The sequence below is a fragment of the Triturus cristatus genome, chromosome 7, assembly GCF_964204655.1.
Source record: "Triturus cristatus chromosome 7, aTriCri1.1, whole genome shotgun sequence".
Classification (NCBI taxonomy): Eukaryota; Metazoa; Chordata; class Amphibia; order Caudata; family Salamandridae; genus Triturus; species Triturus cristatus.
In genome coordinates, this window is record NC_140590.1 from 1048439141 (window position 1) to 1048462672 (window position 23532).

At 45.8% G+C, this 23532-nt stretch overlaps 1 protein-coding gene across 1 annotated transcript in view; it reads left to right on the plus strand.

Annotated features, from left to right (window-relative positions):
• The window catches only part of PRELID2 (PRELI domain containing 2), a 374305-nt gene that overhangs the window by 335712 nt on the left and 15061 nt on the right, over positions 1–23532 (plus strand). The window contains exon 5 of the mRNA XM_085618122.1: positions 6202–6307. Within this exon, the coding sequence (XP_085474248.1) occupies positions 6202–6307 (106 nt within the window). The remainder of the gene's footprint in view (positions 1–6201; positions 6308–23532) is intronic.

Sequence of the window (23532 nt, forward strand, 5' to 3'; positions counted from 1 at the left end):
TGTATGTTTTGTTTCCAGTTATTGCTGTTTCTCATCCCATTGGCTTGGTGTAGAGTGTACACTTTTGCAGGTTCCGTGTGGAGCGTCTTTCCACACTTTCCACCCATGCTTCGGCTTGGGTGAATTTTAGTTGTTGTTGGTTCGTTTTCTTCTACATCTTGTGGTTGGCACCCAATTTACTTTTCTTATGTTTGCCTGGCCAGCCAGCATGTTTTAGGTATCTGGGTTGGTTTGTATGTAGTTTGTGGTGTGGTAGTGCTTGTTTTTTTTCTGGTAGAAAGGGAGATGGTGCATGAGTGTATTCTTATTTTATTTCTAGTGTTCCTTTTCCTCTCTCTCTTTTTAATTTCTTGTGCATGATATTTTCCACCTATTATCTTCATGCTGAGGTTTCAGATCGTTGCTATGTTGCTTATGTGTGGCATTGGTTCTGATATCATTCTGTTGCATGCTATTGTTCCTATGTCATCCTTAACTTGCATCAGACTTCATTGTTATTTATTTCGGAGTTCTTCTGTATTAAATATAAAGAAAGGAGATGTGTTATACTTGCTGCTCAGCCAGTGTGACTGTTGTTGATGAGTGGAATGTTGGTGAGTTTGTGAGTCATTTGGTGGATGGGCTGAGCAGCAGGAAGGCTGCTCCTGGTGGAGCTCTGCTTAACATCATATCCTGAATAAATATTCTTGGAAGAAACTACATGGATTGGACCATCTTTTATTCACTACACTGTCCTTTGCAGTCCTCCATTCCGGCATTTGTAGCCAATCCCTGGGTGGTTTGGGGGATGCACATTTCCACCTGTATAGCGTATATGCTTTGGGGAGATCCTTTTGCGATACCTTCAGAAAGTATTGTTTGCTATTCGGCCTTTTAGTACAGCACCTCAAGCCTATGGCTGGAACAGGGTGGCAGCTAAGGGATTAGACTGGGAGGAAATTTCATACAAAGTTGCACTGCAATAATTCACCCAGAAGAGGAGAAAGGGTAATGAATAAAACTGCAGCGGTGTAAAATAACAGAATTCATCATATCGTTCCAAACATAAGGTCTACTGTCTGGAGGAGCTCGAGCTGCCTGGTGCGGAAAGGGCCCGTTAAAAGGCACTCAGGCAAAGGTTCCGACACACTCCCCGAGCTGACACAGTGCCGGTCTTTTATATCAAAGACACTTTAATTAAACTACCATCCGGAAAACAATTAGGCCAAATCTGCTCTACTTAACCAGTCAATAATTTAGTAGCCGAGACCCATTAATACACTTCTCCCCACAGCGGAGTCATCGGAACATGGCCGGCGCGCAACTTTATGCTGCAAAAAAATCGATCGCTGATCAATATTTTCCATGAGCTTTTCCTCTTTCACCTCTCCGAAAAATAACGAACCTAGACATTGCAGCGGCTGCAGTAGACTGCATTTGATGAAGTGTTATTACCACAAGTAATACTGTGTATTTTTTTCGCTTTCAGTGGTCCTTAAAACAGTTTGCTTGTATTTGTACATTTTGTGCTGCCGCAGTTGCAGGTATGGTATGCAGGAGGGCTGTGCTCATGGGGGACCAGGACTTGGGTTTGATCATCAAACTTTGACCCAAAGCAAGCAATAGAAAGGTAGGAAAGGGGGAAGAACAGTGACAAGGAAAGAAGCAGGGATGAAGAATAATCTGCTGGACTGAGAGTCACAGGAAATGTAGGGGGAAGTGGAATCAGAAAGAGGCATGGCATGAGATCAAAATGAGCAGCCTTTGTATTTGCCAACCCTGGCACTTCCTGCAGCGGAATAAGAAGTCGCTGGTTGTCGGTGTGTGTCTGTACCTTCGGTGGGTTGAGCCTGGATGCTGACATTGAAGACTGCTCCTTGGTGGGTGTCCAGAAAGTGTAAATTAGTGTACTTTCTGCATATTTGCTTGCGAACCTGGCTTTAAACCTTGCATATGCTACAACAGTTTGAGGTTTCTGCTGCTAAGCGACATCTTTACAGGGTAAAAATCATGTGAATTGACATGCATTTTAAAGGTGACATCCAGTGACTGTCACAATACATCTCAAAACCCAAGCTGACCTCATCAAACAGAGCAACATTCAACAGTGCTTGCTGTTGGTGATTGTTAGAGATGCATGCCGGACAAAGAGAGCTGTTTGTTCTCAGCACTTGTTGGCCCCTTTAAAGTGCTCATTCTTTTTTGCATTCTCTGTGCATATAAGTGTGAGCCTTTATATTTAGAGTCATATCCGAGTATAGTAGTGGATGGTGGCATAGTGGTGATTTGGAAAAGTTGGTGGCGAATTTGAGTTAGTCAGTGATTGAGCATGATTGACAGAAGGATGTTTCTGGGAGTTCTCGCCCAATAAATTTTGATAAAAATGCTGCCTACTTGTGTATTTTAAAACAAATTTTGTTTAATAATTTGGTTAAAAAAATAAGGATTGTAAGGCAGTTCTGAAGCTGTAGTCTGTTACTATTTTCCCCAGCGCATCGCTATATCCCTTTTCGCAGTCATTAGCGCTAGCAAGCATTATGTCAGTTTTCTTTCATAACTTTATTTCGCTTTGCACCAGAATGTTTGGACTGAGCTGCATCCCCATATTTTATGTATGAATGTCCCCTCTTTCATCTTTCGTCAGTCGTGTATCATGCACCACCAGCCCCATCTTGAATAGTTTAGTCCTATAGTCCCAGTATGCCCCGTGAAGTATTTTTAGCTGGATAAGGTGGAGCCTTGCTCGGATTGCTACCTCTCTGGGGTACGTTAATGCTGCTTCTTTTGTAATTTTCCTATTCATTCAGTGGAATCAATGGCCTCTTTCCCCGCCTCAGTCACTTCTCTTGTGGTCCCCAGGAGTGCAGATGCGCTCGACCCCTTGTAAAGGTAGTGAATGTATGTTTTGTCCCCATAGCTATTTTGTCCAAGCTAATGGATGGAATTCCCATCGATGTATGCATCTATTCATTCAGTATCAACAGTTCGGATGCCCAGGAATATGTGTGAATATTTGGCAGCCTGAAATAATGAAGGAAAGAAAAACAGACTGTAGGAAGCTGGAAAGGCAATGGCATAGATATTATTCAGATAAAGGTCACAACTGAAAATGGCATTAAACAACTATAAAAAGGAAATTAGGAAAGCTAAAGAAAGCTACTATACGAGAACCATCACTGAAGCTTTTAAGAGATCAAAAAAAGTATTTGATATAGTGAAAGAGGTTGCAAACCCAGAATGTTTGAAGCAAACAGTACAACCATCACAAGAATTGTGCGACAATCTATCAGATTATTTCCATAATAAAATTTACTTGATCCTAAGTAACATAAATAGGGACAGCAACCCTCATCAGGGAAAGGAACCTAAGAACGATGGTGCACCAATGAGCCTTACTGAAATGTAATGTACTGTACTGATGGCACGCAACAAGTGAAATTGCTGAAAGATGAAGAGTTTAGAACACTAGCTATGTCACTCTCATCCAGCTCCCTACTAGGTCAAATTCCCCCTAGGATCTGCAAAGATAGAGCAGCCAAACTCTACCCAGACCTATTAAACATTTGTAACCAATCCCTGGCCACAAGAAAGATGCGATCTGCTTGGATGAAAGCGCTATTCACAGCTTTATTGAAAAAACCTCTGACCGATGTTAGGTACCCTAATAACTCCTGCCCAATATCTAAGCTTTCGTACTCGGTCAAGGCTGTAGAAAAATATGCCAGTAAAATGTTAGCAGCCTTTTTAGAACACCATGAACTACTGAACTACTAAAACCAGAGCAAATGGGCTTTAGACCAGCCCATGGCATGTAAACAGTGTTAATCCTGGCAAAAGATAAACTGAGGATGAGGGATGAGAGTGGTCAGGTTGCAGTCCTGAACTTATTAGACCTATCGTCTGCTTTTGGCACTTTCAACCATCAGATCTTACTTAGTAGAGACTAAAGGAGATAGGGGTGGAAGGTTTTGAACTGGGTCAATTTCTACTTATCCGGGAGATGTCAAGCAATCTCTCTTCCTCCTATTTGGTTAGGTTGCAAAGAAATTTCACATGGGGTGCCACAGAGATCACCGGTAAGCCCTATTTTTTTAATGTTTACCTATGCCCATTGCTCACCTGGATTCAATAATTTGGGTTGTCATTTATAAACTATGCAGACACCCAATTAATAGTGTCCCTAAATAACAACTGCCCCACCCAGCTAGAAAAACAGCACTGTTGCCTAACTGAGATGGCAAACTGACTCAATAGGAGCACGCTTAAATTTAACGAAAGTAAGACAGAGTTTTTGTGCTGCTTCCCTGGCAAAGTACCGTACCAGCTTCAACGCAAATTCTGGCGCGAGCGCGGTGTGCCACAATGTATGGTGCAGAACTGTGGGGGCATTGCCCTAGCACTAGTCTGAACAAAGTGGAGAATAATTTCATGAGATAGCTACTAGGTCTTCCACCCATCACACCCCTCACTCCTTTGCGACTGGACCTGGGTATTAGGCCTATCAACGAAGAGCTGGCTCTCAGACCTCTGATGTTTTGGCGCCGTCTTTGGGTAACCCCAGAATTGACCACTTATCGTTCCGAGCTCTTGAGCATCCCTGGCTCTACCAAAATACCCTGGTTTAAGCACATTGGGGATCTCTGTACTCAGCTGGGGAAAGCGGACCTATGGAGATCACCTGAGGAGTCTTATCTCCTAGTCCCAAGGTTGGAATTGGTAAGAGCCTATAGATCTCATAGGCTCTCTGCCATCCATGAAAATCAATATTGTGGCCGACTAACAACAGTATTTTTACTGATAAAGGATGAATATAAACTGGAATCTTTTCTGTATGATATCCAACCAACCTTGGCTAGGAAATTGTACATGCAGCTCAGATTAGGGACCTTGCCTCACCATGCCAACACAACCAAATGGTCCAAGACTTATTCCAGTGAATGCCCCGCCTGCAACTCAAAGGAGGAAACTGAGCTACACGTTATTTTCTTTTGTCCTGCATATGCACTATCTCGCCGGCTTTGGCTCATTCAACTTTGCAAGAACCTGGGCTTTGTGCATTGTGCCGAAGCATATAGAGTACTAAAATACGAGTCCCACGCACCATTTGTTTTTGCCGTTTGCCGTTTTCTCAATTCTATGTGGCACGTGCAGAGGACTATTTTAACTTAGCGACGTTTTAACAAGGTAATAGTCTACCCCTTCCATTCTCATCTTCAGTCATTTTAGCGGTTTTAACTATTAATTACAAACATTTGCACTGTAAGGAAGTTTGAAGATTGATGCTTTTAGAGACTACTGTAAAGCATTGCAGATTTGCACTAGGATTTGGCCCCTTGATAATTCACTGTTTCCTTATACCATGGGTTGTGGGGTCCCCTGGAAGTGATTTGCCTACACTGCAATGCGGAATCATGTCCTCGGTTGTGCAATATATATGGAGAAATTGTATATATTTTATTGTGTGTTTTGATATGTGCTTTTATGGTCTTTGTGACTGAAATAAAGTAGATAGGAATGGAAAGGATTTGGTCTCATTTACACTGGATATAGATGGCTGTATTGAACCTTTATGTCGTAATGAGAATAACTAATTTAAACTAGCTTTTGAATCTATCCCTTTTAATCTTTTTTTTCTTCTATAAGCATTTCATCCTTCCTTCTCAATCTTCGTTTTTTCTATATCTTTGTTTTTTATTTTCTTCTTTAACTGTGTACATAAATGATGATGTTCATAATGAAGAATTCATGTATTGCTCACTCTGAATTTGGGGAAAATGTAATATATATATTTTTTTAATAAATACCGCAGAGGTCTATAAATGCTTTAGCCTAAATGTTATTGTGTGTCGCAAGTTGATGGCTCTTTGGGACCAAAGATTTCCTTGTGGGAATTTAAGTTTTCAAGTTCAAATGTAGTATAAATGTAAGTCCTGCCTTTTGGTGCATAACATATTCTGCTCGGTCCTAGTGTCCTCAACTTTTATTTGATAATAAGATGCCAATTTAGACTCCTAGTTATTCAAGTTTCTACGAAGGCAAATCCACAATTGCATGACAGTAATGATTATATTTCTTCTTGACAACATCTGTTTTAGCAAACCTATTGATCATTCTATGAGTAATTTTGTGCAATGCCCGGATGCCTGCTAGCAATAGGTTACACTCCCTATAAATGTAACACGAGGAAATAAAAATTCTCCCTCATTATGTTCTTTATTGCAGGACAGAATTTAAGCAGACGGGCACTGTAGCCGTGCACGGGGCGGGGATTCTTAACCGTGTTTTTGAAGCTTTTGCTCAAGCTTTTCTAAACCAAGGAGTCAAGAAGGTAGGTTGTGAACGCTTTCTGTCAATCGCTTGTACGTTTCCTAGCCTCAACGCACTTATCATTCTCAGCCTTCCAGGGCTGGGCATTAACACCATTATTTGCATTACCTTTGATGTACTCTACACTGTCATATAGGCCTGTACACAAATCTGCTTATCCCACTCATTTCCTGCATATTCCTTCCACTGCAAAGGCTTTCCCTGAAATTCTGTGGGCAGCTCACGCTGGCAGACTGTATTGGTTCCAACAACTGTGGAAGGGATCGTTTCCTTAGGTCTGACATTAGCTGAAACCTCTGGTTCCTTGAAAAAATACTAAAAAATACATATACTGAAGTACTCAGAGGAACTTTGTCAGCGCTCTTCATCCACCTGTGTGTTGTGATGTCATTCACATTTTGCTTCTGGCCACCACAGCATGCAGCTTAGGGCAGTAGATCATCCCACTTGTGCAATTATGATCCTTTTATTGTGATTGATTGCTTTTATCTTGTATACAATGTACATGCACACCATAAAAGTCTTCTCTTTCAGTGCAAGGAGCTCAAAGGCTAATGTGTATTTTTTCATTATTTTTTGGGGGTGATGTCCTAGTCGGGTCCGCAGACATTATTACTGGGGAGGCCCCACTTGCAATATGCTGCAGGTGGAGACAAGTTTTGAATGTCCTTACATTAATCAAAGATAGCTGCTGCCTGTGTGTATAATCTTGCGCACACATGGGTCTCCAACTTATTGATGGTTTCTAGCAAATTATAGCTTAAACCAATGCAAAGTGGTGAGTCGTGCGTTGGCACGCATGCGTGGTCATCGTTGAATAGTTTTTATTCTATTTTAACAAAAGTATTCAAAGAAAACCAGCATTGCCAAAGTCAATAGCACCACACCAAAGCCAGAACTATGGACTTTGCCACTGCTTGTTTTGTTTAAGTGAGCTCTCTGTATTATCTGATTATTTTTCTCCCTGCGTTATCACAGAATGTAGCGGTTGATAAGTGTTTGAAGGTAGAAAAATACAGAGGTAAACTCGAAAGATACTGAGCAACAAATAAAGGAGATGGCTTCACTCGGATCTGAAAACTGAAATCTTCAGGAGCTTCCTTTACTCCTGGCCCAAAACTTGATAATTGCACAATATTTAGATAAAGTGGCATGAAAATGTTCTAAACTTTCCTGAGCACATTAGAGCTTGGAGCACGAACGTTCAGTGCAGATGGACAGTGCAGTGAGCAGGGTTGAGGTTCTAAGCTATTTAAAAGGGAGATAAAGGGCATAGAATGAACCACGTTGAAGGGTTTCGTGAATGCTGCTGCCCTTGAACTACATGTTCATGCAAATCAAAGTGCAATATCTGCTGTGATGTGTCATTGTGTAAATAGAAAGGAAGAGGATACAATATTAGTAGGATGTGATTTTCTGAGGGTGCAGGGTCCTTGTTTTGGCTTAGAGATTTTGGTGAGTTGAGGCTACATATATTAATGCAAAATGTCAAAGAAATCTGCTGACAAGCCTGCATGAGTCTGAAAATATTTATTAGCAAAAATAAAAATAAATGTATGATTCACAGAAACGATAGACAAGAGGGTCCCCTAGCACCCATTGACCATAAAGTTAAATGATACCAGTGCACTAGATCAATTTATTGTTTTTCCTACAGAGAGACTATATAGCGTTCATATGGTTGAAACTGAATCAGAGATGGTGCTAGTGAGTGCCTAGACGGGACATGAGTAGGGGTGGACGGAATTTGCCTAGTCGCGTTACGCAAAGTTCCGCGAAACGGTAAAAAATCTCCGCAAGCTACGCAGAATTCGGTGAGGATGTAAAATTACTTGTTCTGCCCGTTTGCGATGCGTTTTTCCTGTTCGGGGATGCTGTTTGCGTGCTCGGGGGAAATATCTTGCGAACTCGCCCATGCTGTCGCCAATTGGCGCGGCCATCTTGCTTTACTTGTTCCGCCCGCGATGCGTGTTTCCTTTTCCCGACCGCGGATGTCCGATGGCGCGCCCGAATGACGTGTTCGCGTTCGCGCACACTCGCGGGATCGGGCGGACGGCTACCAAAATCTCGTGGCGCACGTGAACGGCTGGCAAAACTCGACGGCAAACGCAGGGATCCCGGTAAGTCGCTACCGCGCGCTCGGCATGCGACCACGCATTTTGAAAGCGCAAACAAGGAAAACATTTCGCTACGCTGCAGATAGTGGAATTTTCGGCAATTCCGCGTTCTCCGCTGAACGCAGAATTGCCAAAATTCCGTAAATTACGTGAGCGGAGCGGAATTTACCACCCAGGCCTAGACATGAGACTGTAGTCATTCGACCTTCCAAAATATACAAAAAATTTAACTTGCGAATTAAGCAAGTATTTCTCACTTACTATGCCAGACCTAAGAGTGAGTCAGTACAAGTCAAATGCTGAAGTGTTGTAACTTGGTTAACATTTGCAAGAAAATAGCAGCTACAATTTTGTTGAGGTAGATCGAAATCATTTCACACAATCTTGGGTCACAAGGTGAAGGATATGTTTGATTCTATTATGAGCACCAAGGTTATATGATTCAGACTTGCAAGAAGGGCAAAAGACAGAAGTGATTATGTTTGCAAGTGAACTCTAGTGCCTTGAAGTTCTGCTCTTGGTTTAGTGCTACCTCTGAGCTAGTGACGCAATATGATGGTTGTTCCTCTAAAAGTGTGCATCTAAGGGGGCTGTTTCCAGTGGTGAAAGTTCATTAAGAAGTTTTGGAACTGTGATCTCAGACTCCTAAGCCATGAAGTTTTTGTTGTCACTATGAAGCTTCAAATGACTCCCATCAATTAAAGCGCCATGCAGGCTTCCAGGAAACCCTTACATTTGGTGATTAACCTATTTGCACTTGTAGGAAGCACACACCCTTCAGAATAGGCTTTCTTTCTTTCTTCTTCTTTAGCTGTCTAATCATCCCCTCATGATGCTTTTTTTTTTTACTTTACAAAAAGTATGGGTACTGTTTCTGCAAAAATAGAAGCATTGGAACAGGGGGGCATGGCCTGGTTAGCCAAGATGGTGGGTGTCTCTTATTGAGTTCCCCGGATGAGACCCCGTCCCCATCCTGCAGCCGGCACCGACTCGCTGTATTCTCTGAGGGCTGGCTCTTCGTTACAATCACGCGAGAATCAGCGGATGCCATTCTTATCTCTTTCTGGCTGTGGCAGTGCAGCATTTGCCTCGTGTCCTGGGGTATGGCCTAGAGGGACTCTGGAGTTGCAGAGCGCAACCTCCACACCTGGTCCTTTGACCCTGGAGAGGCCCACCAGGGTGTAGTAGGGGGGTGCAGAGCCACAGGCCCTCGACAGTTGACTCCCTGTGCCCCAGGTTTCTTGACAGCTGGGTGGGTGTGGGCCGCAGGGATGAGCCTGCTACAGCCCTCGCTTACTTCAGCTGCGGGTTCCTGCGTAGTGGGGGGCCGCCCACTGTGGGGCTCTGTGCCCCCAGTTATGCTGCTGCTTTGACTGAGACACCCACAGACAGCAGGACCTCTGCAACACGGTCTGGGAGTGCCCCAACTGATGGCGCACAATGCTGGGCTGGACCTGGGGACACATTGGGCAGTGTCGGGCTTCTCCTCTGCCAGCAGCGACTGGACTGGCCTAGTGGGACTCGACTCTGCATTTTCTGCCTTCCACAGCTCTCATTCTGGACACCTCCTGTACTGACTGCTTTGAGCCGTGTTGCTCCTCTCTCCCTAGTGGACTGGGGCCCTCCGACTACCCCTGTGGAGCTTTACCCCACATGACACCACATGCTTTGGCTGGTTGGGGGGACCTGACAGCTCGTGCTGCCAGGGTGGAAACTTCCCCATGCGCAAGTGGGTCAGGGCTTTTCTCCCGCCCTTTTCCCTATCCTATGCCCCCACCACACATCAGAGGCCTACACCTTCACCCTGGCTGTTCCTCCCTGTGTCTCTTCCAAGAGGTGGCTCTGTGGATTGTAAGCCCGGCCCCTGTGACTATACTGTCTCATGGTTCCATTATGAGGGAAGGGGCCCTCACCCTGCACAGGCGCAATCAAAAATAGACACATTCATGGTTCGGTAGACCCCTGTCGCAAAACAAGACTCTGCTGAGGCACCTCTCTCTCTCTCCACAGGCAGGACAACCCAACACTACTGACATTCTTCTTGCCTCTCGTTCTGCTCTGGAGTCCAGGATTGGGGAGGTTTGTGTGGATGTCGCACTTCTATGTCAGGAGATCTGCAATATTTCTGAGTGCGTCGCTGGCACAGAGGGCCAGATACCAGACTTGGGAGAATGTGTCAACCTTGAGGCGAGGTAACTCGCCTGACCAAGAGGGCTTGGAGTCTGTAGATCCGTGCTGAAGATGTGGAGAACCAGGCCCGACGGAACAACCTCTGGTTCTTGAGCTTCCCTACAGGGGTAGAGGGAGCGGCGCCGGAGGACTTCCTTAAGAAATGGATCCTGTCATGGGTCCCCGAGGGGCACCTTTTGTTGTGTTTCATGGTAGAATGGGCCACACAGTCCTTGGCTCCTCCTCGGGGGTCCCCCCAATGTCCAATCATTGCGAAGATACTGAACATCAAAGATAGAGACACATTTCTTCGCTCGGCCCGTGACCTGGCCCACACACACACACACTTTCAGTCAACTCGGATTCTGGTATTTCCTGATTAGACACGCCTGGTGCAGTGCCAATGGAAGTCCTTCGAAGCTGTCAAGCAGAAGCTGTGAGCAATGAACTTGCGATACATGCTCTTCTTCCTGTCCCTCCTCCGGGTGATTGACGCCGCAAATCCTCTTCTTTGACAATCCCGAGGCATCCTAGGACCACTGTGCACAAACTCACCTCCTCCGTAGTGGGAGGGGGAAGTTTGGATCACAGGTAGTCCGCAGAGGGTGCTACCTGCTGCAGCAGTCGTGGTGTGCGAGACGGCTCCAGCTAGCGCAGCGCCCAGGCCGAGCGGTCCACTGCCTCTTCCACCACAGATGCACCTAGCCCCATGAGGAAGGCGCTGGGGAGGGGGCAACTGACATGAAGAGCCCACCCCACCCCCGCAGACTTGGTAGACTTCCCGTCTTCGTCGCCTGAGGAAGCAGATGGAGCCAGGACCTGAAAGAGTTTACTTGATGGCCCTTGGACTTTCCTATATTCCTGAGTCAGCAGCACTGTATCATTATCAATGAGTGATTCTGAGGGGGGAGGTGGGTTGTGTTGCTCCAACCGTTGGTTTTCTTTTGTGTGCGATCTTTGTATTTGGGGCGACAGATGCTTCTGGAGTGGAAGTGTGGAGTAGGGGGATGGCTGGGGGTGTGTGTGGGGTGGTTCAGCCTGTTAGGCCCTATGTTTGGTTTCACTTCAGGTAGGCTGTGACCCTTGTTCCCTTTTATTTACTGGAGGCTCTAAGGGTAATACTTGGACCCTAGAATGTTGTATGAAGTCTGATGGTATGTCGCTTTTGAGAGAGTGATCAATGGGCAGCCCCATATCTTTGAGTGTCTACAGTCCTCACAAACTGCCCAGCCCTATGTTGGCAGTGGTGCAACAGGTCATGGCAGGGTTTCCCCGGAGGGGTTACCATTGTGGGTGAGGACTTCTATATGATGTTGTCTTCCAGAGCTGTTAACTCTAGGATCCAGACCAGGCCCCATCCCTCGCGCTACTGCTTTGAGGACTGGACAGCCGGCCTCGGTCTTTGTGATGTATGGTGCACCTGGCACCCCCGTACTTGAGCCTTTACTCACACATTAATCAGAATACACTGTTAATGGTGTAGCGTTGTTGTGCCATAAACAACGTACCTGGTACATTCACATTGAGTAATATCGCCTATATGAAATAAATGCACCCACATCATTTTGATTAGAAGAAATAACTGTCACTAGTTTATGAAGCATAGGTTGGTTGACTACAAGATGTTCTGATTAAGTGGCGCTATCCACACTGATTGCCCACCTGAGTTATGATATGGCAGCAGTACCATATCGACCGTACACTTACTCTAAATTTCCTTCTGTCTTGAAGCAATATAGAGCCCTGTTGTGCTCATGTGTAACTTTGCAGTGTCTCAAAACCAATACTGGGTTTCTTGCTTCTCAGTGTTGCTTTGGGATCGCCCTGTTACCCCACCAAGCCTTGGTTGGCTCTTGCCTCCTGTGGGACATACCACCCTCTTTTTTTACTACACATTTTGCCATTTCAAGGGTATTCCGAATGACCAACATGAGCCCATGAATGTCCGTGTCGAAAAGGTGATGCCGTCTCTAGCAAAGAAGTCTCCTTTGACCTATGTGTTGCTCAGGTTGCTTATAATAAAGCTGAATCGAAGGTTTATTGTGTCCTTTACATGATCAAATAAACCTTTGTTGGGGAGATTTCACTAGCACTTGTATATCTTGCACTGTGCCTCTTTGTACATGGGATGGCCCCTCAACCCACAATCTCACATGTCTGCCTAATTCTGCTCAACGCAACCAATGAGTCCTTCATTGCGTGTTGGAGTGGGCATAATCAATGGTGGTAAAGACACGTTCCATCCCAAATGGCTTGCTGGAATATCTGGTGGATCTGTGACTAAACGCTGTTTGGCTCTAATGATCAGGATGGCTCAGCGCATGCCTGGAAAGCCCAGCCATGTGATTTTTCTGTTAATGAAACCATGTCTCGTTCTTCACTTAAACCTGTCTGACTGCACTTGCTATTAAGAAACGGGCAACCGTCTGAGCCCTCCTCCTTTCTAGTATAAAGCTGAAGGTGTTTTGTATACACTTTGAATGAAAGAGTTTGCTAAAAAAAAAGGCTGTTTTATGAAGCCCCTCTCCCTTTTTTAAACGCTTTAAATCTAAGCACTACATTCAAGCTTTCCTTTCACCTAAACATAAATGTATTTATTATTTTCTCTTACTTGAACATCCATTAACCTTGGCACATATGAACAGATATTGCAGTTCATTTGTTATCGCAAATTAAATATAAACCTGCCAGAGCATCGTCCCAATGCCCATTTGCCGGAGGACTTAGAACCTTCCTTGAAGTTTGTGGTCTGCAGCAAATTTCTTGTAGAACGCGCTGAAAACTATTGGCTATCACATTGGAATCTTGAATGCCAACTGCATAATCCTTTGAATATGAAGAAGGTTCAATATCCTTGTGGCATAGTAAAAGTTCAGCAGTTAGATGGCAGGCCGCTAATTCAACCTTTGGTAAGGCTAGGGGCCGTTGTCTAGCACTGATTGACTTAGTTACCTTTCCTACTTCTCTCCAGTACATCTTGTAGATGTGGTTGTTAGTACAGCCTTCTTGAAAGTGGAATGTTACACGCTTTGGACCTTCTAGTGTCTGGTTTAACTCTAGTCACCAACTTGCTAGACCTCCTAGCCACAAAAATATCAATGAAATGGCAGCTTAAACAATGCAGCCTCTGGTACAGAGCTGATAGCTTAGTAAGTATGGTCCCACATCCGTATTGTCCGAAATTCAAGAGGGGCTTTGCTGTCTGGCCCTATGTGGCCCGAGATTACCTTCCCTTTCAGCATAACCTCAAGTGGATTGAATTAGTATAATTATGGCTACCGTATAATTTTTAATAATAAACCATTGCTGCTTAATGTCTGCTAATCCATGCACAGCGTTTACATTATAGCAATGAATACACCCTCTGAGATTAGAATGTTCCATTAAACGGCAAGAAATAGAAAGGCAAACATTGGAATGCTGAAGTGTAAGGACTATACAACCTATTTTTAGGTCCTGCCTGTTATGACCTATTGTGGGGAATTAAAAAAAAATACACTGATCTGTGTGTCACCCAGTTGCTTAACAGTGGTTTGATTACTTGCTTCTTATTCAATGATTTTTCTTCCTCTTCTTGTGTTTGTCCCTGTCCTGGAACGGAGCCTAGCTTCTTTACCATCCTCTTGCAGGGATGATTTGTTCCTTCCACTCCTCAGTTTTCCTGCTACCTTCCACTGAAGTGCATGGGTTTTCTTGCTTGCTTCCTCGTGTGCTTCTTCTTCCCCCACCCCTCCCTGCCTGTCTTTTTGTATTTTTATTTCGTTTTATTTTTCCTCCTCTGCCCCCAAGGTCCTCCATTACTCCCTCTTTCTTCCTAATGCTCCCCGACACTTGTGCTACTTTGTTCCACTCCCAATCCTCCATTGCTCTGCCAGCTCTCTCGTCAGTCTTCGTGGTTTTATTTTTTTAAATATAGCAGCTATTTGCTAAAGCACAGGGCCACTGCTTTCACTTTGTTAAATAAGCATTTAGAAATCCATTAGGTTGCGCGATTATGCGGGCTATTCGCTTTGCCAATCTCTTTTAACCATGTTGTACAGCAGCGTGGCTGCTGTTTTCCATGGCTAAAGGTTGGTAGCTTGACACAGAGTAGAGTGATGTGGAGTGGCATAAGGTAAAGTAGCGTAGAGCACAGTGGCATGAAGTGGTGAATGGTTGGGTGGAGTGGCACAGAACAGAATGGAGTGGCGCAGAGTGGAGTGGCATTGTAAACCCATTGAATTATAAACAGTATGTCCTGCAGCACAGCACATTCGCTGTGTAGGCAAGACCTAAAATTAGCTTTTTAGGTTTCGCCTGCACAACGCTTACGCTTTGCTTGAGAAACCTATTGTTTTTAATACAAACAATAGTCCTAAAAGGGACTTGCATCCTGCCTCCTCACTTTCCTGGCTTCTCATTGGTTCCTGGGCGTGGCACTTACCTTTCCTCCATTTCTATTGGCTGTAGCATATTTCCTGCATTTACCAATGCTAGTTCCTCGTCTTCTTCTCTGATCAGTTTCCCGCAGCCGAAATACTGTTAACATCCGATTTGGTGGAACTATATTTTTATAAAGTTTTACCTTTTACTCTTGCAGTATATGTATATAACAGTTTATCACCCGGAGAGATTAAGTGATTTGCATAGAATATCAGGATGTTGGGCTGTGCTGCCAAGACTCGAACCGGTGATCCCCAGCTCTCGAGTCAGCAGCTCAGGCCGCCGTGCCACATGCTCTCTACTCTTGTGTTATCTGTCAGGCACCTCTTTCCTTCTGCCGGACGAAGATTGATGAAAACAGCACTTTATTTATTACACAGGCGAAACCGATGCATTACCAATGCTTGTTTTCTTTTTGCTGGTGGAACAGTATCGGCAAAAAGTACTGTCAAAGATTGCACCATTGAAAAGTGAGTCCTGTTGGCTATGCCAGTGTTTGTTATCCCTTGGCCACTTTAATGCCGACATAGGAACTCTCAAAATTCTGGTCTTCTAATGGTGTTACCCCACAGCATTACACCATGTACTCTCCCTGCTAAAGGTTGAGTTGGACTGTATTTTGTACATATCTTTCGGTTGAGATTTTAGTTTTGCTTTCACTTTCAAAATCCAACCACTTAAAACTTCAGATTGTAACACATCTCCCTCCATCTTTCCTGAAACCTTGCATGTTTTTGTGCCTGTGAAGATAACATCACAGATGAGTCGCACAAGTCTAAACTAAATGGAAAAGCACTTAAGAACTCATTTTTTTTTCTTAACATGTGCTTAAAATTCAGATTCCCTGAGGAGATGTTAAAATGTCCTACCCAAAGAACGTCTTCACTGACGTGTTCTTCCAGCAAGCCGATCTCGCTGGAGTCCCAGGTGCATTCATTCAGTATTTTATCAAGTTTTGAATTTAGTTTCAACACTAGTGCCTAAAAATATGATTGTGATGTAGTGTATATCACCCTGCACCTATGTGATGACTAAAAACGCGTTCATGTACCCTGACATGGCGACAGGTTATAAAGGTGACCTGAGCAAAAGGTTCAGCTGACACAAGAAGCAGAGCAGATGTCTTTAAATTCCTGTGCTATAGCTTACACCAGTCCATGTTGGCAACGTGCCAAAGATGTGGCCTAAGGGCTTGAGAGGTCGACCTCGAAGCTGGGGAATCGGGTTCCTCGAGTCTCGGCAGGGACCTTCAACTTCCTGTGATACGCAACTGGTGCTCATGTAAAGCGCTCTGATACCTTCAGATTGAGTTCGCGCTGTATAAAACTGCAAAAACAAAACAACGATGCAGGTGAGAGCTGTCCTACGTCTTGAGTTGTTGGTGCGCTGACGATGCCCAGAAGGTTTCTCCCCTGGCACGGCGGGCGCTGTAGTGTAGCCCTCAGTGCAGCTACAGTAGAGATCTAGGAGGCTGCAGTGGGTGAGATTTGAGTGCGCTCCCCGCCCTGCCATGACAGCTGCTACCTGCCCACCAACTCCTGTTTGTTTAGGGCATGCGAGGAGCGTTGCTATGCCCCTTCCCTAGGCAAACTCTGGCCTCGCCACATTCATGGACGAACAAACAAGTAGGAAGGAGTGCCTATCAACCCGCCACCATTCTTAAGCAATGTAAATGCTCCATAAGGCTTTGAACAGTGGCAGACTCCCCTGCCACACCCATACCAGCCATACACACCTGTAGTGCCTTGTAGGCAGCAAGGATCCCATGAGAGAATAGAGTGGACATTGCCTTAAATCCGGACACCGACAGTGCATCGAGGCAGACCCGTGCACCATCCCGGCTGCCTTTCAGCAGCTACATCGGTGGAGAGGTCTGCTGGGGTGGTTAAGAATCTGCAATAATAACCGCGCTGGATTGAACAATTCACTGGGAGATGCCCCAGCCCTCAGCTTGATGACCTGATTATCCTGAACCAGGGGCACAGTGCTGCCCAGTTCACCTGGATGGGGAAAAGCACATCGACTCCCACCTTTAAAATAACTGATATTGCTGGTAACAACTGCAGCCAGGTGGCATGTTTGTGTCCATAAAACTATTTAAAGCTACAAAGGAAACCAGTGGAGAAGACAAACTGTCCATACTACTTAATAGCGTACAAAAAGATATTTGCAAGTTGTTCCACGTCCTCTCAAACACAGGTGGTGAAGATCATTATGCAAAGGCAATAACAGCCCTGAGTATTGACTTTGAACGAATCCAGATGCGACAGGCCCAACAAAAAGAGGGTGAGTCTTGTAAGTGAAGCCAAGAGAGCTGGTGGCCACTTACCAATCCTAACAAGGAGGTGCAGGCTCAAATAAAGGCTGGTGTGCAGAAAAGGTGCCTCACCCCCACCACTGATGACCTAAACAGTGACCTAAACCTCCCTATTTTCTAAACTTGACTGCAACCACCACTGGTTATCACCAACAGATGCTGAATAACGTGTCCAGGTACATTACTTTCTTCTTGACCGCTGTAAGTCCAAGGCTGTGCAAAATGGTACCCCTGAGGCATTTGGTCAGTGGTGAACTTTTTTTTTTTTTAAGAGATACATAATCCAGGTTGTGGAAAGTCTTAAATGTCAATGATGATATTCCAGTTTACACACGCAGCATTACTGAAAAGCGTAAGTGCCTTAGAGCAACCCTGCATTTTAAGGAACAATGGTCCCATTCACAAAAAGTAGGTAAAGTATCACAATTAATACAATGGGAAATTGGAATTATTCAAGTGGTCAATGCAAAGAATAATAATAAATTCAATGTAATTGTGTTTCAGAAGCTAGTAATAAGCAAAACGGTGAGTGAGCTAACTGTGACGGGGTAAAAGGGAAATCAGCCGATTTCCTAAACCCAGGCAGGTGACTTAAATGGTGACTTTTTGGTGCGTGAAAATTAGCAATTACAGAAAAGTCAGATCAGCATCTCATACTCAAACATTCAGATAACAAATACAATATAGAGTTTAGAGACGGAAGTCGATGATGTTTCGATCCCCATGAGAATAGTGGGATTTCTTCAGGACAAAACGATAACAGGAATGCCTGGGAAGTTAGCCTGGGTAGGTGTAAGTAAAGAGGTAAGAGAGGGTAGGGGGAGAAAAGGGAGGGGGGAAAGGGGGGAGGAAGTGGGATAAAATTAGTTAAGGGTCACAACCCAGATGCCGAGAAAAAGGTACATATAAGGTGATGTACACGAAGGAAAATAGAAGTTAAGAGGCGTAGGGTTAGCGGAAGAGGTATACCCAAAATGGAAGAGAAGGAGATAAAAAGTGCTATGTGAAGGAGCACTGTGAGCGGAAATCAGTCAATAAGGGAGGGGGAGAGAGAGAAAAATGATACAATCAGGGATATTTCAAATGGAAGACAGAGTAAAGTTCAATAAGTGAGGGCAGTGTAGTCTGAGAGAAGAAATAGGAGTTTAGGAGGCAGTAGAGCAATGCCGAAAATGGAAGGAGGGGAAATAAAAAGTGCTGTTGGGAAAGCACTGTGATCGGAAGTAAGACAAGGGGAGGGGGAACTGTGAATGAGGGGGGAGAGGGAAAAATTACAGTGAGATGTGTACCAAGTGGGAGGCAATGTAAGGGTTCAAAAAAGCGAGAGCAGTAAAGTCAAAGACAGAGTGTGAGAGTAAGAAAGATGGTAGGAGGAATAAAAAGCCAAGGCGGTCGATGGCGGAGTAAGGGAAGCGACTTACGAGGTAGAGTAACAGGAGTGACCTATGGCCGTGAGCGACGAAATTTAATTTTCTAAAGACGAAAGTACAGAACACATCAATGTCTCCATCTTCTCGGAGGCTGGTGTCAAGGTCGACTAACAGAAATGATCAGACATCCCCCAATCAGCAGCTGAAGTGAGAAGTTTCCTAGTGATAACCTACTGTGGTAGGTCGATCCCCAATCTGGCCAAGCTGACTGAGGCCCTGAGCCTGCTGATAAAGGCCACATGATCTGGAGGTGGGGGATGCAAAACAACCAGCTTTTCAGTCCATCAAATATTCCATCCTGCATGACATGATTTTGGGCTACTTTCATCCGACCAAATACACTAAACTCATTATAAGTGTCAGCCCGGTAAGTCTATGAGCAGTTCTGATGCAGAACCAAGGAGGTGTCAGTGGAAACTCATTGCCTTTCTCAGCAGGACCCTCAAAAGAATGGAGACCGAGATATTCTCAAATTCAAAAAGAAACATTGGCCATCAAGTCGGGCGGCAGCCATTTACATTTCTATGTGTATTGACACCACTACATGGTGGTCACTGACCAAACACCCCTCCAACTTATTTTTCCTAACATGCCACCACATCTACCTCCCTGCATTGCAGAATGGATATTCAAGGTACAAAGGTAATCATTTTGGCTGTCACATGGCTGGGTGCAGAAACACAAATAACTATCTGTCACAACACACATGCCACAACGCACTACAAAGACCTGTACATGTCACAGATGAAGATATAATTCTGGTGGCTTAAATTACATGCTCAAAGTGCTTGCCGGCAGCCACAGTGGCGATAGTGTCAGATTCGGGTATGTCATTCCTTTTAGAAAACCATGATAAAGATGAACTGAGCCAGATGCACCTTTGGATACTGTCGCAGTGAACTCAGTGCCTCAGAAGATGCCATCTTTTTTTCTGAGGGGATTTATTTGCAGTCCCACAGTCCCTCCGACATAGTTTGATTCATCTGGTACTCCAAGGACTCAAAAGCGTAGCAAAGACTAAATCCAGGCTAAGGGAGGTCTGGTTCTCACAAATGAACTCCATTGTGGTACCAGGTAGTAAGTTAATGCAGATGCTGCCAAGCCATGGTGATCATGAATGTCTGACTCCCTTCCACCCATCATAATCACTAAGTGGGACCCATGGCAGGAAATTAGCTCTGATTTTGGGACTCTACCAAGTGGAAAATACCTATTGATTATAATAGATGCATACACAAACTTTTCAGCCGTGAAAGTACTGCCAACGACTGCATGTGGGCCAGTACAACGAAAACTAGAAAAAACCTAGTGACTTTTTGTTTACCCACAACTATCTAGACAGACAATTGCCTGCCCTTTTTTAAGACCCTAGTAATAGACTGATTACCCTACGGTGAATGGAGAAGTCAAACGAATGATGACTCAATAAGTCTATATCCTGATAAGCATGGAACAAAAATGTGAATTGGAACTAGCAATACATAACATTTTGTGAATATATTGTAACACCCCTTATTGCACGACTCACTGAGCTCCAGCAACAATGATTTCACCCATCTGCCCCCCCCCCCATCCCCAGCCCCACACCTCGCTCCTCTGTCAACAGAGGCAGGTAAAGGACTGTGAAGCAGCCGGCGGGGCACAAGGAGCCAACTCAGTGATACACATCGTGCTGACTTGATGCTGCAGTAATGCAGCCCATTCGGAAAGCACCATGAGAGCGAGGCGTGTGCTGTGACAGCCAAGATAAGCACCGTGGTGACTGACTGGAGGTGCAGGTTGTCAGTGAACCGCAACCAGGGCCAGACTGGGAACCAAAACCGGCCCTGGCAAAGTGCTTGGCCGGCCCCCCTGGGGGTTGGGGGTGCTGCCGAGCTGTTTGCCAGGGCCGGTTTCGGACGATTTTGTTACAGGGGCCGATATTGCAGCTAAGCTGCAAAAAAGGCACTGTAACAAAAACAGCTCCCCAGGGGCCCAAAACCCGCCCCAACCTGGCGGCCCACCGGGGAAATGCCCAGTGCCTGCTTTGGCCAGTCCGTCCCTGTCCGCAACATACCCTTCATCAAAGTGGCAAAGACTGACTTGAGAAAGGAATCCTGGATTTCAGGGTTTGATCTTGTCGTGGGCACCTGGCAAAAGGAGGCTGCCCCAACACTAGCGACCCACCGTTCAGAAACCATGCACATGCTCGAGGTCTGATCCAGATTCCTGCAGTCGGAATCTATTTGGACTCTGCTAAGCATACCTTCTCAGCAGAATGAGCTCTGCGGCCCTCCCAACAGCTGCGTCATTACGCAGGGTAACTTGAAAAGACATGAAGAACTTTGTGCTGTAATGTTTTCCAAGGCGATGTTGGGGAGCAATGTAGTCGGGGTGTAACACAGACCCCTGCATTGCATGGGTACCCCATGTCCTTCAGGAGCCCCCTATTCAGCCCAAGGCCAATGAATATCAGGGAGAAATGGAAATCTCAGGGCCACTCATCCCATTCTGCGGGGGGCATAATTTCCATTAGGCCACTGAATGTAGTGTGCCATCCGACACCTACATGACGAAGGAGCAGGGGAGTCAGAAAGCACGAGGACCGGAGCAAGCTGTCTACGTGGTTCCTGTGCTGCAGGCCTCGGGAGTCTACAGTCTGTGTTTTGTTCTGTTTGTTGAACGCAGCCTTTCAGTCGTGGAAGCAAAAGGGATTTGGTGTCGTTTGTGGCGACGATTGGACCGGACCCGATAGAGAATGTCTCATGAAGATGTGGAGGATCAGGAATGATCTGAGTGTAACCCAAGGAGGGATTTTGCTACGAGGGTCCCGAATCGTCATACCAACAGCCCTACAACATCAGGCAACCAGCTGTCTCACGGGGGCCACCAGGGCGTGGAGAAGATGAAAGCCCGGATGCGTGAAAAGGTGTGGTTTCCGGGTCTCGAGACTCAGGTAAAAGAAACCGTAGAAGATGCCCAGCTTGCCAGCTAACCAGTGCCTCAGAGAGACCAGCACCCGTCCAGACGGAAGAGCATGGGAAGGCCCTGTGGGAGAAAGTGAGCATCGACTTCGGGAGTTTCCCTGATGGACGGACGACTGTAGTCATCATTGACAGTTACTCCAAATACCCCCTGGTGGAGGTTGTTAGCTCCACGGCCTTCTCCCGAGTTGCCCCTGTGCTCGAGAAAACCTTTGCAATGTTCGGGTGCCTGGACGAGATTAAGAGCGACAACGGGCCTCCATTCCAAGGAAAAGAATTCCATGACTTCATGCAGCATCACGACATCGCAGCATCACCCCGCAGTGGCCACAAGCTAACGGAGAGGTTGGGAGGTTCATGAGGACCCTCAACAAAACCCTTCAGATCACTGTGGCAGAAAACACAGACCCCGATCAGCACCTACAACTATTCCTCTGAGAATATAGCAGCACCCCCTACAGGACCACCCGCTGTACGCCGTGGTCGCTGATGTTCAATGGGGCCAGCCGGGACACCCTCCCTCCCTGTCTGCCCAGGGTGGACCCCGCCTCCATACTGGGAGGAAGACGCCTTCGAGCAGAGGGAGAGGTAAAACCTGGCAGCCAGCCGGGCCAGGAGGGTGACGCTGAGTGAGGTGCAAAGAGGGGACACAGTTATAATGAAGGACAAGGGACTAGGAGGTAAATTCCGAACCAGGCATGAACCAGGCCACTGGACCGTGGTCGGTGTGAAGGGTACAATGATAACTGTACAGAAAGGAGGATAGATGGTAACGCGGAACATCTCCTGGTTTAAAAGGGTGCCCGAAACTTCCCCCAGTTTAGAAGCAGAGGGGAGTCAAGATGCAGGAGAGAATAGCGGAACACAACAGGAAGAAACCCCCGTGAACGCCTTGCCGCCAGTGAGCCCTGCGGCATATGACGGATTGGGCCAGGAAGCAGAACCACCAGCGCCAGGGGCCCGTGAGGCAACAAGTACAACAGATGGGCCTTCAGAACCCCGAGTCATTGCTAGGGGTGACCATCCCAGGTATAGACTGAGAGACAACCCGCGACCTAGTTCCCGCCTGAAAGACTGTCCATGCCACGTCGGGAGACGGCAGTAAAAGAAAAAGAGACTAAGTTGGGATGGGATGTAATGAGTGCGCGGTCTAGTGGACCACCCGGCAGAGGCCGGATATGGCGCACCCACACGCTCATGCCAGGAGGCGGAGTGCGCAATAATAAATGAGGGTGGGGGCGTGCTTGAGTGTGGACAGACCACGCCGAAACATATATCTGAGTGGTGCATTATCCTTTCATGAGCCTGCTGTTTTGCTTGCCCTGGGCCTCGCTCACAGCAGGCCTACAGGTTACAGCCTAGAAAGGCCGATGTGAAGGACTGTTTTATCTTTGCAGAGCACCCCAGACTTTATGGGCTTAAGGAGATGTAGCTGCCTTATTGGATCACTGACATGTACGCCTCTGTACTGCGGCCCTGTTTTACTTCTGGGAATTAACAGACCCATGTCACTTTTCAAACATGTAAAAAAACAGGTTTATCGTGCAATGTTTGGTGACATACTTGTGGACATTTAACTAAGTGGGCAGCCACAGTTTCAAAGGTAAAATAATTAGCTATTTCAGGGCCTGTTTTAGTTCGCCAAGGTGCTGTAATGTGGCTCACTGCACAGATTCGATCCATTTTACTCGAGTCTGTGGTTAATGACTGCTAAGCAGCACTGTATGTGGCATGGGTGTGCATACTTTAAAAGAAAATGTTATAGCTGAAGCCAATCACTTTTCTCACCTCTTTGCTGGTCAACTTTA